Source organism: Salvelinus fontinalis, unplaced genomic scaffold, assembly GCF_029448725.1.
Source record: "Salvelinus fontinalis isolate EN_2023a unplaced genomic scaffold, ASM2944872v1 scaffold_0319, whole genome shotgun sequence".
Lineage (NCBI taxonomy): Eukaryota > Metazoa > Chordata > Actinopteri > Salmoniformes > Salmonidae > Salvelinus > Salvelinus fontinalis.
Window position 1 is genome coordinate 181,799 of NW_026600528.1, and position 18,131 is coordinate 199,929.

The window sequence follows — 18,131 nt, forward strand, 5'->3', positions numbered from 1 at the left end:
AGAACAGAGGGGAAATGTCTCCTCTCCCAGTGATCTCCAGAGTAGTTAGCTGTAATAGATCAGAGGAGAAATGTCTCCTCTCCAAGTGATCTCCAGAGTAGTTAGCTGTAATAGAACAGAGGGGAAATGTCTCCTCTCCCAGTGATCTCCAGAGTAGTTAGTTGTAATAGAACAGAGGAGAAATGTCTCCTCTCCCAGTGATCTCCAGAGTAGTTAGCTGTAATAGAACAGAGGAGAAATGTCTCCTCTCCCAGTGATCTCCAGAGTAGTTAGCTGTAATAGAACAGAGGAGAAATGTCTCCTCTCCCAGTGATCTCCAGAGTAGTTAGCTGTAATAGAACAGAGGAGAAATGTCTCCTCTCCCAGTGATCTCCAGAGTAGTTAGTTGTAATAGAACAGAGGAGAAATGTCTCCTCTCCCAGTGATCTCCAGAGTAGTTAGCTGTAATAGAACAGAGGAGAAATGTCTCCTCTCCCAGTGATCTCCAGAGTAGTTAGTTGTAATAGAACAGAGGGGAAATGTCTCCTCTCCCAGTGATCTCCAGAGTAGTTAGCTGTAATAGAACAGAGGGGAAATGTCTCCTCTCCCAGTGATCTCCAGAGTAGTTAGCTGTAATAGAACAGAGGAGAAATGTCTCCTCTCCCAGTGATCTCCAGAGTAGTTAGCTGTAATAGAACAGAGGGGAAATGTCTCCTCTCCCAGTGATCTCCAGAGTAGTTAGCTGTAATAGAACAGAGGAGAAATGTCTCCTCTCCCAGTGATCTCCAGAGTAGTTAGCTGTAATAGAACAGAGGAGAAATGTCTCCTCTCCCAGTGATCTCCAGAGTAGTTAGCTGTAATAGAACAGAGGAGAAATGTCTCCTCTCCCAGTGATCTCCAGAGTAGTTAGCTGTAATAGAACAGAGGAGAAATGTCTCCTCTCCCAGTGATCTCCAGAGTAGTTAGCTGTAATAGAACAGAGGAGAAATGTCTCCTCTCCCAGTGATCTCCAGAGTAGTTAGCTGTAATAGAACAGAGGAGAAATGTCTCCTCTCCCAGTGATCTCCAGAGTAGTTAGTTGTAATAGAACAGAGGAGAAATGTCTCCTCTCCCAGTGATCTCCAGAGTAGTTAGTTGTAATAGAACAGAGGAGAAATGTCTCCTCTCCCAGTGATCTCCAGAGTAGTTAGCTGTAATAGAACAGAGGAGAAATGTCTCCTCTCCCAGTGATCTCCAGAGTAGTTAGTTGTAATAGAACAGAGGAGAAATGTCTCCTCTCCCAGTGATCTCCAGAGTAGTTAGCTGTAATAGAACAGAGGAGAAATGTCTCCTCTCCCAGTGATCTCCAGAGTAGTTAGCTGTAATAGAACAGAGGAGAAATGTCTCCTCTCCCAGTGATCTCCAGAGTAGTTAGTTGTAATAGAACAGAGGAGAAATGTCTCCTCTCCCAGTGATCTCCAGAGTAGTTAGTTGTAATAGAACAGAGGAGAAATGTCTCCTCTCCCAGTGGTCTCCAGAGTAGTTAGCTGTAATAGAACAGAGGAGAAATGTCTCCTCTCCCAGTGATCTCCAGAGTAGTTAGCTGTAATAGAACAGAGGGGAAATGTCTCCTCTCCCAGTGATCTCCAGAGTAGTTAGCTGTAATAGAACAGAGGAGAAATGTCTCCTCTCCCAGTGATCTCCAGAGTAGTTAGCTGTAATAGAACAGAGGAGAAATGTCTCCTCTCCCAGTGATCTCCAGAGTAGTTAGTTGTAATAGAACAGAGGAGAAATGTCTCCTCTCCCAGTGATCTCCAGAGTAGTTAGTTGTAATAGAACAGAGGAGAAATGTCTCCTCTCCCAGTGATCTCCAGAGTAGTTAGTTGTAATAGAACAGAGGAGAAATGTCTCCTCTCCCAGTGATCTCCAGAGTAGTTAGTTGTAATAGAACAGAGGAGAAATGTCTCCTCTCCCAGTGATCTCCAGAGTAGTTAGTTGTAATAGAACAGAGGAGAAATGTCTCCTCTCCCAGTGATCTCCAGAGTAGTTAGTTGTAATAGAACAGAGGAGAAATGTCTCCTCTCCCAGTGATCTCCAGAGTAGTTAGTTGTAATAGAACAGAGGAGAAATGTCTCCTCTCCCAGTGATCTCCAGAGTAGTTAGCTGTAATAGAACAGAGGAGAAATGTCTCCTCTCCCAGTGATCTCCAGAGTAGTTAGCTGTAATAGAACAGAGGAGAAATGTCTCCTCTCCCAGTGATCTCCAGAGTAGTTAGCTGTAATAGAACAGAGGAGAAATGTCTCCTCTCCCAGTGATCTCCAGACTAGTTAGTTGTAATAGAACAGAGGAGAAATGTCTCCTCTCCCAGTGATCTCCAGAGTAGTTAGCTGTAATAGAACAGAGGAGAAATGTCTCCTCTCCCAGTGATCTCCAGACTAGTTAGTTGTAATAGAACAGAGGAGAAATGTCTCCTCTCCCAGTGATCTCCAGAGTAGTTAGCTGTAATAGAACAGAGGGGAAATGTCTCCTCTCCCAGTGATCTCCAGAGTAGTTAGCTGTAATAGAACAGAGGAGAAATGTCTCCTCTCCCAGTGATCTCCAGAGTAGTTAGCTGTAATAGAACAGAGGAGAAATGTCTCCTCTCCAAGTGATCTCCAGAGTAGTTAGCTGTAATAGAACAGAGGGGAAATGTCTCCTCTCCCAGTGATCTCCAGAGTAGTTAGCTGTAATAGAACAGAGGAGAAATGTCTCCTCTCCAAGTGATCTCCAGAGTAGTTAGCTGTAATAGAACAGAGGGGAAATGTCTCCTCTCCCAGTGATCTCCAGAGTAGTTAGTTGTAATAGAACAGAGGAGAAATGTCTCCTCTCCCAGTGATCTCCAGAGTAGTTAGCTGTAATAGAACAGAGGAGAAATGTCTCCTCTCCCAGTGATCTCCAGAGTAGTTAGCTGTAATAGAACAGAGGAGAAATGTCTCCTCTCCCAGTGATCTCCAGAGTAGTTAGCTGTAATAGAACAGAGGAGAAATGTCTCCTCTCCCAGTGATCTCCAGAGTAGTTAGTTGTAATAGAACAGAGGAGAAATGTCTCCTCTCCCAGTGATCTCCAGAGTAGTTAGCTGTAATAGAACAGAGGAGAAATGTCTCCTCTCCCAGTGATCTCCAGAGTAGTTAGTTGTAATAGAACAGAGGAGAAATGTCTCCTCTCCCAGTGATCTCCAGAGTAGTTAGCTGTAATAGAACAGAGGGGAAATGTCTCCTCTCCCAGTGATCTCCAGAGTAGTTAGCTGTAATAGAACAGAGGAGAAATGTCTCCTCTCCCAGTGATCTCCAGAGTAGTTAGCTGTAATAGAACAGAGGAGAAATGTCTCCTCTCCCAGTGATCTCCAGAGTAGTTAGCTGTAATAGAACAGAGGAGAAATGTCTCCTCTCCCAGTGATCTCCAGAGTAGTTAGCTGTAATAGAACAGAGGAGAAATGTCTCCTCTCCCAGTGATCTCCAGAGTAGTTAGCTGTAATAGAACAGAGGAGAAATGTCTCCTCTCCCAGTGATCTCCAGAGTAGTTAGCTGTAATAGAACAGAGGAGAAATGTCTCCTCTCCCAGTGATCTCCAGAGTAGTTAGCTGTAATAGAACAGAGGAGAAATGTCTCCTCTCCCAGTGATCTCCAGAGTAGTTAGCTGTAATAGAACAGAGGAGAAATGTCTCCTCTCCCAGTGATCTCCAGAGTAGTTAGTTGTAATAGAACAGAGGAGAAATGTCTCCTCTCCCAGTGATCTCCAGAGTAGTTAGTTGTAATAGAACAGAGGAGAAATGTCTCCTCTCCCAGTGATCTCCAGAGTAGTTAGCTGTAATAGAACAGAGGAGAAATGTCTCCTCTCCCAGTGATCTCCAGAGTAGTTAGTTGTAATAGAACAGAGGAGAAATGTCTCCTCTCCCAGTGATCTCCAGAGTAGTTAGCTGTAATAGAACAGAGGAGAAATGTCTCCTCTCCCAGTGATCTCCAGAGTAGTTAGCTGTAATAGAACAGAGGAGAAATGTCTCCTCTCCCAGTGATCTCCAGAGTAGTTAGTTGTAATAGAACAGAGGAGAAATGTCTCCTCTCCCAGTGATCTCCAGAGTAGTTAGTTGTAATAGAACAGAGGAGAAATGTCTCCTCTCCCAGTGATCTCCAGAGTAGTTAGCTGTAATAGAACAGAGGAGAAATGTCTCCTCTCCCAGTGATCTCCAGAGTAGTTAGCTGTAATAGAACAGAGGGGAAATGTCTCCTCTCCCAGTGATCTCCAGAGTAGTTAGCTGTAATAGAACAGAGGAGAAATGTCTCCTCTCCCAGTGATCTCCAGAGTAGTTAGCTGTAATAGAACAGAGGGGAAATGTCTCCTCTCCCAGTGATCTCCAGAGTAGTTAGTTGTAATAGAACAGAGGAGAAATGTCTCCTCTCCCAGTGATCTCCAGAGTAGTTAGCTGTAATAGAACAGAGGAGAAATGTCTCCTCTCCCAGTGATCTCCAGAGTAGTTAGCTGTAATAGAACAGAGGAGAAATGTCTCCTCTCCCAGTGATCTCCAGAGTAGTTAGCTGTAATAGAACAGAGGAGAAATGTCTCCTCTCCCAGTGATCTCCAGAGTAGTTAGCTGTAATAGAACAGAGGAGAAATGTCTCCTCTCCCAGTGATCTCCAGAGTAGTTAGCTGTAATAGAACAGAGGAGAAATGTCTCCTCTCCCAGTGATCTCCAGAGTAGTTAGCTGTAATAGAACAGAGGAGAAATGTCTCCTCTCCCAGTGATCTCCAGAGTAGTTAGCTGTAATAGAACAGAGGAGAAATGTCTCCTCTCCCAGTGATCTCCAGAGTAGTTAGTTGTAATAGAACAGAGGAGAAATGTCTCCTCTCCCAGTGATCTCCAGAGTAGTTAGCTGTAATAGAACAGAGGAGAAATGTCTCCTCTCCCAGTGATCTCCAGAGTAGTTAGTTGTAATAGAACAGAGGAGAAATGTCTCCTCTCCCAGTGATCTCCAGAGTAGTTAGCTGTAATAGAACAGAGGAGAAATGTCTCCTCTCCCAGTGATCTCCAGAGTAGTTAGCTGTAATAGAACAGAGGAGAAATGTCTCCTCTCCCAGTGATCTCCAGAGTAGTTAGCTGTAATAGAACAGAGGGGAAATGTCTCCTCTCCCAGTGATCTCCAGAGTAGTTAGCTGTAATAGAACAGAGGAGAAATGTCTCCTCTCCCAGTGATCTCCAGAGTAGTTAGCTGTAATAGAACAGAGGAGAAATGTCTCCTCTCCCAGTGATCTCCAGAGTAGTTAGTTGTAATAGAACAGAGGAGAAATGTCTCCTCTCCCAGTGATCTCCAGAGTAGTTAGCTGTAATAGAACAGAGGAGAAATGTCTCCTCTCCCAGTGATCTCCAGAGTAGTTAGCTGTAATAGAACAGAGGAGAAATGTCTCCTCTCCCAGTGATCTCCAGAGTAGTTAGCTGTAATAGAACAGAGGAGAAATGTCTCCTCTCCCAGTGATCTCCAGAGTAGTTAGTTGTAATAGAACAGAGGAGAAATGTCTCCTCTCCCAGTGATCTCCAGAGTAGTTAGCTGTAATAGAACAGAGGAGAAATGTCTCCTCTCCCAGTGATCTCCAGAGTAGTTAGCTGTAATAGAACAGAGGAGAAATGTCTCCTCTCCCAGTGATCTCCAGAGTAGTTAGCTGTAATAGAACAGAGGAGAAATGTCTCCTCTCCCAGTGATCTCCAGAGTAGTTAGCTGTAATAGAACAGAGGAGAAATGTCTCCTCTCCAAGTGATCTCCAGAGTAGTTAGCTGTAATAGAACAGAGGAGAAATGTCTCCTCTCCCAGTGATCTCCAGAGTAGTTAGCTGTAATAGAACAGAGGAGAAATGTCTCCTCTCCCAGTGATCTCCAGAGTAGTTAGCTGTAATAGAACAGAGGAGAAATGTCTCCTCTCCCAGTGATCTCCAGAGTAGTTAGTTGTAATAGAACAGAGGAGAAATGTCTCCTCTCCCAGTGATCTCCAGAGTAGTTAGCTGTAATAGAACAGAGGAGAAATGTCTCCTCTCCCAGTGATCTCCAGAGTAGTTAGCTGTAATAGAACAGAGGAGAAATGTCTCCTCTCCCAGTGATCTCCAGAGTAGTTAGCTGTAATAGAACAGAGGAGAAATGTCTCCTCTCCCAGTGATCTCCAGAGTAGTTAGCTGTAATAGAACAGAGGAGAAATGTCTCCTCTCCCAGTGATCTCCAGAGTAGTTAGCTGTAATAGAACAGAGGAGAAATGTCTCCTCTCCCAGTGATCTCCAGAGTAGTTAGTTGTAATAGAACAGAGGAGAAATGTCTCCTCTCCCAGTGATCTCCAGAGTAGTTAGCTGTAATAGAACAGAGGAGAAATGTCTCCTCTCCCAGTGATCTCCAGAGTAGTTAGCTGTAATAGAACAGAGGAGAAATGTCTCCTCTCCCAGTGATCTCCAGAGTAGTTAGTTGTAATAGAACAGAGGAGAAATGTCTCCTCTCCAAGTGATCTCCAGAGTAGTTAGTTGTAATAGAACAGAGGAGAAATGTCTCCTCTCCAAGTGATCTCCAGAGTAGTTAGCTGTAATAGAACAGAGGAGAAATGTCTCCTCTCCCAGTGATCTCCAGAGTAGTTAGTTGTAATAGAACAGAGGAGAAATGTCTCCTCTCCCAGTGATCTCCAGAGTAGTTAGTTGTAATAGAACAGAGGAGAAATGTCTCCTCTCCCAGTGATCTCCAGAGTAGTTAGTTGTAATAGAACAGAGGAGAAATGTCTCCTCTCCCAGTGATCTCCAGAGTAGTTAGTTGTAATAGAACAGAGGAGAAATGTCTCCTCTCCCAGTGATCTCCAGAGTAGTTAGTTGTAATAGAACAGAGGAGAAATGTCTCCTCTCCCAGTGATCTCCAGAGTAGTTAGCTGTAATAGAACAGAGGAGAAATGTCTCCTCTCCCAGTGATCTCCAGAGTAGTTAGCTGTAATAGAACAGAGGAGAAATGTCTCCTCTCCCAGTGATCTCCAGAGTAGTTAGCTGTAATAGAACAGAGGAGAAATGTCTCCTCTCCCAGTGATCTCCAGAGTAGTTAGCTGTAATAGAACAGAGGAGAAATGTCTCCTCTCCCAGTGATCTCCAGAGTAGTTAGCTGTAATAGAACAGAGGAGAAATGTCTCCTCTCCCAGTGATCTCCAGAGTAGTTAGCTGTAATAGAACAGAGGAGAAATGTCTCCTCTCCCAGTGATCTCCAGAGTAGTTAGTTGTAATAGAACAGAGGAGAAATGTCTCCTCTCCAAGTGATCTCCAGAGTAGTTAGCTGTAATAGAACAGAGGAGAAATGTCTCCTCTCCCAGTGATCTCCAGAGTAGTTAGCTGTAATAGAACAGAGGAGAAATGTCTCCTCTCCCAGTGATCTCCAGAGTAGTTAGCTGTAATAGAACAGAGGAGAAATGTCTCCTCTCCCAGTGATCTCCAGAGTAGTTAGCTGTAATAGAACAGAGGAGAAATGTCTCCTCTCCCAGTGATCTCCAGAGTAGTTAGCTGTAATAGAACAGAGGAGAAATGTCTCCTCTCCCAGTGATCTCCAGAGTAGTTAGCTGTAATAGAACAGAGGAGAAATGTCTCCTCTCCCAGTGATCTCCAGAGTAGTTAGCTGTAATAGAACAGAGGAGAAATGTCTCCTCTCCCAGTGATCTCCAGAGTAGTTAGCTGTAATAGAACAGAGGAGAAATGTCTCCTCTCCCAGTGATCTCCAGAGTAGTTAGCTGTAATAGAACAGAGGAGAAATGTCTCCTCTCCCAGTGATCTCCAGAGTAGTTAGCTGTAATAGAACAGAGGAGAAATGTCTCCTCTCCCAGTGATCTCCAGAGTAGTTAGCTGTAATAGAACAGAGGAGAAATGTCTCCTCTCCCAGTGATCTCCAGAGTAGTTAGCTGTAATAGAACAGAGGAGAAATGTCTCCTCTCCCAGTGATCTCCAGAGTAGTTAGTTGTAATAGAACAGAGGAGAAATGTCTCCTCTCCAAGTGATCTCCAGAGTAGTTAGTTGTAATAGAACAGAGGAGAAATGTCTCCTCTCCAAGTGATCTCCAGAGTAGTTAGCTGTAATAGAACAGAGTAGAAATGTCTCCTCTCACAGTGATCTCCAGAGTAGTTAGTTGTAATAGAACAGAGGAGAAATGTCTCCTCTCCCAGTGATCTCCAGACTAGTTAGTTGTAATAGAACAGAGGAGAAATGTCTCCTCTCCCAGTGATCTCCAGACTAGTTAGTTGTAATAGAACAGAGGAGAAATGTCTCCTCTCCCAGTGATCTCCAGAGTAGTTAGTTGTAATACAACAGAGGAGAAATGTCTCCTCTCCCAGTGATCTCCAGACTAGTTAGTTGTAATAGAACAGAGGAGAAATGTCTCCTCTCCCAGTGATCTCCAGAGTAGTTAGCTGTAATAGAACAGAGGAGAAATGTCTCCTCTCCCAGTGATCTCCAGAGTAGTTAGCTGTAATAGAACAGAGGGGAAATGTCTCCTCTCCCAGTGATCTCCAGAGTAGTTAGTTGTAATAGAACAGAGGAGAAATGTCTCCTCTCCCAGTGATCTCCAGAGTAGTTAGCTGTAATAGAACAGAGGAGAAATGTCTCCTCTCCCAGTGATCTCCAGAGTAGTTAGCTGTAATAGAACAGAGGAGAAATGTCTCCTCTCCCAGTGATCTCCAGAGTAGTTAGTTGTAATAGAACAGAGGAGAAATGTCTCCTCTCCCAGTGATCTCCAGAGTAGTTAGCTGTAATAGAACAGAGGAGAAATGTCTCCTCTCCCAGTGATCTCCAGAGTAGTTAGTTGTAATAGAACAGAGGAGAAATGTCTCCTCTCCCAGTGATCTCCAGAGTAGTTAGCTGTAATAGAACAGAGGAGAAATGTCTCCTCTCCCAGTGATCTCCAGAGTAGTTAGTTGTAATAGAACAGAGGAGAAATGTCTCCTCTCCAAGTGATCTCCAGAGTAGTTAGCTGTAATAGAACAGAGGAGAAATGTCTCCTCTCCCAGTGATCTCCAGAGTAGTTAGTTGTAATAGAACAGAGGAGAAATGTCTCCTCTCCCAGTGATCTCCAGAGTAGTTAGTTGTAATAGAACAGAGGAGAAATGTCTCCTCTCCCAGTGATCTCCAGAGTAGTTAGCTGTAATAGAACAGAGGAGAAATGTCTCCTCTCCCAGTGATCTCCAGAGTAGTTAGTTGTAATAGAACAGAGGAGAAATGTCTCCTCTCCCAGTGATCTCCAGAGTAGTTAGTTGTAATAGAACAGAGGAGAAATGTCTCCTCTCCAAGTGATCTCCAGAGTAGTTAGCTGTAATAGAACAGAGGGGAAATGTCTCCTCTCCCAGTGATCTCCAGAGTAGTTAGCTGTAATAGAACAGAGGAGAAATGTCTCCTCTCCCAGTGATCTCCAGAGTAGTTAGCTGTAATAGAACAGAGGAGAAATGTCTCCTCTCCCAGTGATCTCCAGAGTAGTTAGCTGTAATAGAACAGAGGAGAAATGTCTCCTCTCCCAGTGATCTCCAGAGTAGTTAGTTGTAATAGAACAGAGGAGAAATGTCTCCTCTCCCAGTGATCTCCAGAGTAGTTAGTTGTAATAGAACAGAGGAGAAATGTCTCCTCTCCCAGTGATCTCCAGAGTAGTTAGCTGTAATAGAACAGAGGAGAAATGTCTCCTCTCCCAGTGATCTCCAGAGTAGTTAGCTGTAATAGAACAGAGGAGAAATGTCTCCTCTCCCAGTGATCTCCAGAGTAGTTAGCTGTAATAGAACAGAGGAGAAATGTCTCCTCTCCCAGTGATCTCCAGAGTAGTTAGTTGTAATAGAACAGAGGAGAAATGTCTCCTCTCCCAGTGATCTCCAGAGTAGTTAGCTGTAATAGAACAGAGGAGAAATGTCTCCTCTCCCAGTGATCTCCAGAGTAGTTAGCTGTAATAGAACAGAGGAGAAATGTCTCCTCTCCCAGTGATCTCCAGAGTAGTTAGCTGTAATAGAACAGAGGAGAAATGTCTCCTCTCCCAGTGATCTCCAGAGTAGTTAGCTGTAATAGAACAGAGGAGAAATGTCTCCTCTCCCAGTGATCTCCAGAGTAGTTAGCTGTAATAGAACAGAGGAGAAATGTCTCCTCTCCCAGTGATCTCCAGAGTAGTTAGTTGTAATAGAACAGAGGAGAAATGTCTCCTCTCCCAGTGATCTCCAGAGTAGTTAGCTGTAATAGAACAGAGGGGAAATGTCTCCTCTCCCAGTGATCTCCAGAGTAGTTAGTTGTAATAGAACAGAGGAGAAATGTCTCCTCTCCAAGTGATCTCCAGAGTAGTTAGCTGTAATAGAACAGAGGAGAAATGTCTCCTCTCCCAGTGATCTCCAGAGTAGTTAGTTGTAATAGAACAGAGGAGAAATGTCTCCTCTCCAAGTGATCTCCAGAGTAGTTAGCTGTAATAGAACAGAGGAGAAATGTCTCCTCTCCCAGTGATCTCCAGAGTAGTTAGCTGTAATAGAACAGAGGAGAAATGTCTCCTCTCCCAGTGATCTCCAGAGTAGTTAGCTGTAATAGAACAGAGGAGAAATGTCTCCTCTCCCAGTGATCTCCAGAGTAGTTAGTTGTAATAGAACAGAGGAGAAATGTCTCCTCTCCAAGTGATCTCCAGAGTAGTTAGTTGTAATAGAACAGAGGAGAAATGTCTCCTCTCCCAGTGATCTCCAGAGTAGTTAGCTGTAATAGAACAGAGGAGAAATGTCTCCTCTCCCAGTGATCTCCAGAGTAGTTAGTTGTAATAGAACAGAGGAGAAATGTCTCCTCTCCAAGTGATCTCCAGAGTAGTTAGTTGTAATAGAACAGAGGAGAAATGTCTCCTCTCCAAGTGATCTCCAGAGTAGTTAGCTGTAATAGAACAGAGGGGAAATGTCTCCTCTCCCAGTGATCTCCAGAGTAGTTAGCTGTAATAGAACAGAGGAGAAATGTCTCCTCTCCCAGTGATCTCCAGAGTAGTTAGCTGTAATAGAACAGAGGAGAAATGTCTCCTCTCCCAGTGATCTCCAGAGTAGTTAGCTGTAATAGAACAGAGGAGAAATGTCTCCTCTCCCAGTGATCTCCAGAGTAGTTAGTTGTAATAGAACAGAGGAGAAATGTCTCCTCTCCCAGTGATCTCCAGAGTAGTTAGCTGTAATAGAACAGAGGAGAAATGTCTCCTCTCCCAGTGATCTCCAGAGTAGTTAGCTGTAATAGAACAGAGGGGAAATGTCTCCTCTCCCAGTGATCTCCAGAGTAGTTAGCTGTAATAGAACAGAGGAGAAATGTCTCCTCTCCCAGTGATCTCCAGAGTAGTTAGCTGTAATAGAACAGAGGAGAAATGTCTCCTCTCCCAGTGATCTCCAGAGTAGTTAGTTGTAATAGAACAGAGGAGAAATGTCTCCTCTCCCAGTGATCTCCAGAGTAGTTAGCTGTAATAGAACAGAGGAGAAATGTCTCCTCACCCAGTGATCTCCAGAGTAGTTAGTTGTAATAGAACAGAGGAGAAATGTCTCCTCTCACAGTGATCTCCAGAGTAGTTAGCTGTAATAGAACAGAGGAGAAATGTCTCCTCTCCCAGTGATCTCCAGAGTAGTTAGCTGTAATAGAACAGAGGGGAAATGTCTCCTCTCCCAGTGATCTCCAGAGTAGTTAGCTGTAATAGAACAGAGGAGAAATGTCTCCTCTCCCAGTGATCTCCAGAGTAGTTAGCTGTAATAGAACAGAGGGGAAATGTCTCCTCTCCCAGTGATCTCCAGAGTAGTTAGCTGTAATAGAACAGAGGAGAAATGTCTCCTCTCCCAGTGATCTCCAGAGTAGTTAGCTGTAATAGAACAGAGGAGAAATGTCTCCTCTCCCAGTGATCTCCAGAGTAGTTAGCTGTAATAGAACAAAGGAGAAATGTCTCCTCTCCCAGTGGTCTCCAGAGTAGTTAGTTGTAATAGAACAGAGGAGAAATGTCTCCTCTCCCAGTGATCTCCAGAGTAGTTAGCTGTAATAGAACAGAGGGGAAATGTCTCCTCTCCCAGTGATCTCCAGAGTAGTTAGTTGTAATAGAACAGAGGAGAAATGTCTCCTCTCCAAGTGATCTCCAGAGTAGTTAGCTGTAATAGAACAGAGGAGAAATGTCTCCTCTCCCAGTGATCTCCAGAGTAGTTAGTTGTAATAAAACAGAGGAGAAATGTCTCCTCTCCAAGTGATCTCCAGAGTAGTTAGCTGTAATAGAACAGAGGAGAAATGTCTCCTCTCCCAGTGATCTCCAGAGTAGTTAGCTGTAATAGAACAGAGGGGAAATGTCTCCTCTCCCAGTGATCTCCAGAGTAGTTAGCTGTAATAGAACAGAGGAGAAATGTCTCCTCTCCCAGTGATCTCCAGAGTAGTTAGTTGTAATAGAACAGAGGAGAAATGTCTCCTCTCCAAGTGATCTCCAGAGTAGTTAGTTGTAATAGAACAGAGGAGAAATGTCTCCTCTCCCAGTGATCTCCAGAGTAGTTAGTTGTAATAGAACAGAGGAGAAATGTCTCCTCTCCAAGTGATCTCCAGAGTAGTTAGTTGTAATAGGACAGAGGAGAAATGTCTCCTCTCCCAGTGATCTCCAGAGTAGTTAGCTGTAATAGAACAGAGGAGAAATGTCTCCTCTCCCAGTGATCTCCAGAGTAGTTAGCTGTAATACAAAAGAGGGGAAATGTCTCCTCTCCCAGTGATCTCCAGAGTAGTTAGTTGTAATAGAACAGAGGAGAAATGTCTCCTCTCCCAGTTATCTCCAGAGTAGTTAGCTGTAATAGAACAGAGGAGAAATGTCTCCTCTCCCAGTGATCTCCAGAGTAGTTAGTTGTAATAGAACAGAGGAGAAATGTCTCCTCTCCCAGTGATCTCCAGAGTAGTTAGCTGTAATACAACAGAGGGGAAATGTCTCCTCTCCCAGTGATCTCCAGAGTAGTTAGTTGTAATAGAACAGAGGAGAAATGTCTCCTCTCCCAGTGATCTCCAGAGTAGTTAGTTGTAATAGAACAGAGGAGAAATGTCTCCTCTCCCAGTGATCTCCAGAGTAGTTAGCTGTAATAGAACAGAGGAGAAATGTCTCCTCTCCAAGTGATCTCCAGAGTAGTTAGCTGTAATAGAACAGAGGAGAAATGTCTCCTCTCCCAGTGATCTCCAGAGTAGTTAGCTGTAATACAACAGAGGAGAAATGTCTCCTCTCCAAGTGATCTCCAGAGTAGTTAGTTGTAATAGAACAGAGGAGAAATGTCTCCTCTCCCAGTGATCTCCAGACTAGTTAGCTGTAATAGAACAGAGGAGAAATGTCTCCTCTCCCAGTGATCTCCAGAGTAGTTAGCTGTAATAGAACAGAGGAGAAATGTCTTCTCTCCCAGTGATCTCCAGAGTAGTTACTTGTAATACAACAGATGAGAAATGTCTCCTCTCCCAGTGATCTCCAGACTAGTTAGTTGTAATAGAACAGAGGAGAAATGTCTCCTCTCCCAGTGATCTCCAGAGTAGTTAGTTGTAATAGAACAGAGGAGAAATGTCTCCTCTCCCAGTGATCTCCAGAGTAGTTAGCTGTAATAGAACAGAGGAGAAATGTCTCCTCTCCCAGTGATCTCCAGAGTAGTTAGTTGTAATAGAACAGAGGAGAAATGTCTCCTCTCCCAGTGATCTCCAGAGTAGTTAGCTGTAATAGAACAGAGGAGAAATGTCTCCTCTCATAGTGATCTCCAGAGTAGTTAGTTGTAATAGAACAGAGGAGAAATGTCTCCTCTCCAAGTGATCTCCAGAGTAGTTAGTTGTAATAGAACAGAGGAGAAATGTCTCCTCTCCAAGTGATCTCCAGAGTAGTTAGCTGTAATAGAACAGAGGAGAAATGTCTCCTCTCCCAGTGATCTCCAGAGTAGTTAGCTGTAATAGAACAGAGGAGAAATGTCTCCTCTCCCAGTGATCTCCAGAGTAGTTAGCTGTAATAGAACAGAGGAGAAATGTCTCCTCTCCCAGTGATCTCCAGAGTAGTTAGCTGTAATAGAACAGAGGAGAAATGTCTCCTCTCCCAGTGATCTCCAGAGTAGTTAGTTGTAATAGAACAGAGGAGAAATGTCTCCTCTCCCAGTGATCTCCAGAGTAGTTAGCTGTAATAGAACAGAGGAGAAATGTCTCCTCTCCCAGTGATCTCCAGAGTAGTTAGCTGTAATAGAACAGGGGAAATGTCTCCTCTCCCAGTGATCTCCAGAGTAGTTAGCTGTAATAGAACAGAGGAGAAATGTCTCCTCTCCCAGTGATCTCCAGAGTAGTTAGCTGTAATACAACAGAGGGGAAATGTCTCCTCTCCCAGTGATCTCCAGAGTAGTTAGTTGTAATAGAACAGAGGAGAAATGTCTCCTCTCCAAGTGATCTCCAGAGTAGTTAGTTGTAATAGAACAGAGGAGAAATGTCTCCTCTCCCAGTGATCTCCAGAGTAGTTAGTTGTAATAGAACAGAGGAGAAATGTCTCCTCTCCAAGTGATCTCCAGAGTAGTTAGTTGTAATAGAACAGAGGAGAAATGTCTCCTCTCCCAGTGATCTCCAGAGTAGTTAGCTGTAATAGAACAGAGGAGAAATGTCTCCTCTCCCAGTGATCTCCAGACTAGTTAGTTGTAATAGAACAGAGGAGAAATGTCTCCTCTCCAAGTGATCTCCAGAGTAGTTAGTTGTAATAGAACAGAGGAGAAATGTCTCCTCTCCAATTGATCTCCAGAGTAGTTAGCTGTAATAGAACAGAGGAGAAATGTCTCCTCTCCCAGTGATCTCCAGAGTAGTTAGCTGTAATAGAACAGAGGAGAAATGTCTCCTCTCCCAGTGATCTCCAGAGTAGTTAGCTGTAATAGAACAGAGGGGAAATGTCTCCTCTCCCAGTGATCTCCAGAGTAGTTAGCTGTAATAGAACAGAGGAGAAATGTCTCCTCTCCCAGTGATCTCCAGAGTAGTTAGCTGTAATACAACAGAGGGAAATGACTCCTCTCCCAGTGATCTCCAGAGTAGTTAGTTGTAATAGAACAGAGGAGAAATGTCTCCTCTCCCAGTGATCTCCAGAGTAGTTAGTTGTAATAGAACAGAGGAGAAATGTCTCCTCTCCCAGTGATCTCCAGAGTAGTTAGCTGTAATAGAACAGAGGAGAAATGTCTCCTCTCCAAGTGATCTCCAGAGTAGTTAGCTGTAATAGAACAGAGGAGAAATGTCTCCTCTCCCAGTGATCTCCAGAGTAGTTAGCTGTAATACAACAGAGGAGAAATGTCTCCTCTCCAAGTGATCTCCAGAGTAGTTAGTTGTAATAGAACAGAGGAGAAATGTCTCCTCTCCCATTGATCTCCAGACTAGTTAGCTGTAATAGAACAGAGGAGAAATGTCTCCTCTCCCAGTGATCTCCAGAGTAGTTAGCTGTAATAGAACAGAGGAGAAATGTCTTCTCTCCCAGTGATCTCCAGAGTAGTTACTTGTAATACAACAGATGAGAAATGTCTCCTCTCCCAGTGATCTCCAGACTAGTTAGTTGTAATAGAACAGAGGAGAAATATCTCCTCTCCCAGTGATCTCCAGAGTAGTTAGCTGTAATAGAACAGAGGAGGAATGTCTCCTCTCCCAGTGATCTCCAGAGTAGTTAGTTGTAATAGAACAGAGGAGAAATGTCTCCTCTCCCAGTGATCTCCAGAGTAGTTAGCTGTAATAGAACAGAGGAGAAATGTCTCCTCTCATAGTGATCTCCAGAGTAGTTAGTTGTAATAGAACAGAGGAGAAATGTCTCCTCTCCAAGTGATCTCCAGAGTAGTTAGCTGTAATATAACAGAGGGGAAATGTCTCCTCTCCCAGTGATCTCCAGAGTAGTTAGCTGTAATAGAACAGAGGAGAAATGTCTCCTCTCCCAGTGATCTCCAGAGTAGTTAGCTGTAATAGAACAGAGGAGAAATGTCTCCTCTCCCAGTGATCTCCAGAGTAGTTAGCTGTAATAGAACAGAGGAGAAATGTCTCCTCTCCCAGTGATCTCCAGAGTAGTTAGTTGTAATAGAACAGAGGAGAAATGTCTCCTCTCCCAGTGATCTCCAGAGTAGTTAGCTGTAATAGAACAGAGGAGAAATGTCCCCTCTCCCAGTGATCTCCAGAGTAGTTAGCTGTAATAGAACAGAGGGGAAATGTCTCCTCTCCCAGTGATCTCCAGAGTAGTTAGCTGTAATAGAACAGAGGAGAAATGTCTCCTCTCCCAGTGATCTCCAGAGTAGTTAGCTGTAATACAACAGAGGGGAAATGTCTCCTCTCCCAGTGATCTCCAGAGTAGTTAGTTGTAATAGAACAGAGGAGAAATGTCTCCTCTCCAAGTGATCTCCAGAGTAGTTAGCTGTAATAGAACAGAGGGGAAATGTCTCCTCTCCCAGTGATCTCCAGAGTAGTTAGCTGTAATAGAACAGAGGGGAAATGTCTCCTCTCCCAGTGATCTCCAGAGTAGTTAGCTGTAATAGAACAGAGGAGAAATGTCTCCTCTCCCAGTGATGAAGATGCCCTTGACCTCTTTATGATGATCTCTGTCTAGTGAGACGCCAAATATAAATAATTCAGACATGAAACAGCTGTTGTGTTGTCGTTTTTTCCGTTGACTGCTTTTCTAACCTCTGGGCTTCTCCCTCCCTCCCTCCCTCCCTCCCTCCCTCCCTCCCTCCCTCAAATTTCTGTTTGACCTTTAATTAATATTCTTCTTCTCTTTCTCTCTCTCTCTCTCTGTCTCTGTCTCTCTCTCTGTCTATCTATATATGTCTCTCTCTCTCTCTCTCTCTCTCAATCTAATTCTCTCTCTCTCTCTCTCTCTCTCTCTCTCTCTCTCTCTCTCTATGTCTCTCTCTCTCTCTCTCTCTATCTCTCTCTATCTTTATCTCTATGTCTCTATGTCTCTCTATCTTTATCTCTATGTCTCTATGTCTCTCTATCTTTATCTCTATGTCTCTCTCTCTATCTATATGTCTTTCTCTCTATCTCTCTCTATCTCTATGTCTCTCTCTCTATCTATATGTCTCTCTCTCTATCTCTCTCTATCTCTATGTCTCTCTCTCTATCTATATGTCTCTCTCTCTATCTCTCTCTATCTCTATGTCTCTCTCTCTCTCTAGGGGCTGTTCTGAGCTGTACCGTATCCCCATGGTAGAGTACAAGTTGGACAGTGAGGGGACGCCATGTGAGTACAAGACCCCGTTTAGACGAAACACCACCTGGCACAGGGTGCCCACGTCAGCAGGTCAGCCTTCCAATCCCAACACCAACCCCCCTGCCCGGTGCTCCCCCACCCAGAGACACCCCGACCGGGCAGGCAGAGACAGGATGGGACAGCAGGTCCTCCAGCAGGGACAGACTGCTATCCCACGATCCACCTCCTTCGATAGAAAGCTGCCAGACGGATCCAGGTAAGGAACCACTGAGCTGAGCACCTGGACAAACCTTACAATGTGTTTCTCTTGTTCTCACACTCTTTTTCTGCCCCTCTCTCTCTCTCTCTGTTTCGCTTAACTCTCTTTCCTTCTCTCTCTCTCTCGCTTTCTGTCGCACCCACTCTTTCACTCTCACGATCACCATTTATCTCTTTCTCTATCTCAAACAATCACTCTCTCACAATCTCAATCACTATCCTTCTCTCCTCCCCATCTCTCTCTCTCTCTTCTCATTGGAGTGCATGCAGATAGTGAGAGAGAGAGAGAGAGAGAGAGTAGTTGATTTGTTTTTGGGTTATATTGTCTCACTATCACGTATAGGGGTGGTGGGATCGTTGAGGTTGGTTCTCTCTCGAGGGCGCAACCAGTGGGAGGGGCTGGTTGCCATGGCCACTCGTGGAGGTTTGGAGTTTGAAAAACGTATTCAGCGGCATGGGGTGAAGATTCCTGCTGAGGCAGGGTGTTCCGTGGAAGAACGTAGCTCAGCAGTGGGCGCTGTCATTGGTTATGAAATCAGCCTCAAGGATGAATAGCGCTGTAGTAATATTGTTAGATTCCATTGAAAAGGTGAATACTGTAACGGTAGTCTATTTCGTCCTCCTCATCGGACGAGGAGAGGCGAGAAGGATCGGAGGACCAATGTACAGCGTGGTAAGATTCCATGATTTAATAACATGAAAACAATATACAATTACAAAATAACAAAACAAA

The 18,131-nt window shown here is 44.2% G+C and overlaps 1 protein-coding gene across 1 annotated transcript in view; it reads left to right on the forward strand.

The window, feature by feature from the left end:
- Window positions 1-17,396, forward strand: part of LOC129845585 (signal-induced proliferation-associated 1-like protein 2) — a gene marked incomplete at its 3' end in the record, with an annotated part of 171,606 nt that extends 154,210 nt beyond the window's left edge. Inside the window, 1 exon segment of the mRNA XM_055913434.1 lies at window positions 17,106-17,396. Within this exon segment, the coding sequence (XP_055769409.1) occupies window positions 17,106-17,396 (291 nt within the window).
- Between the last annotated feature and the right edge of the window lie 735 nt (window positions 17,397-18,131).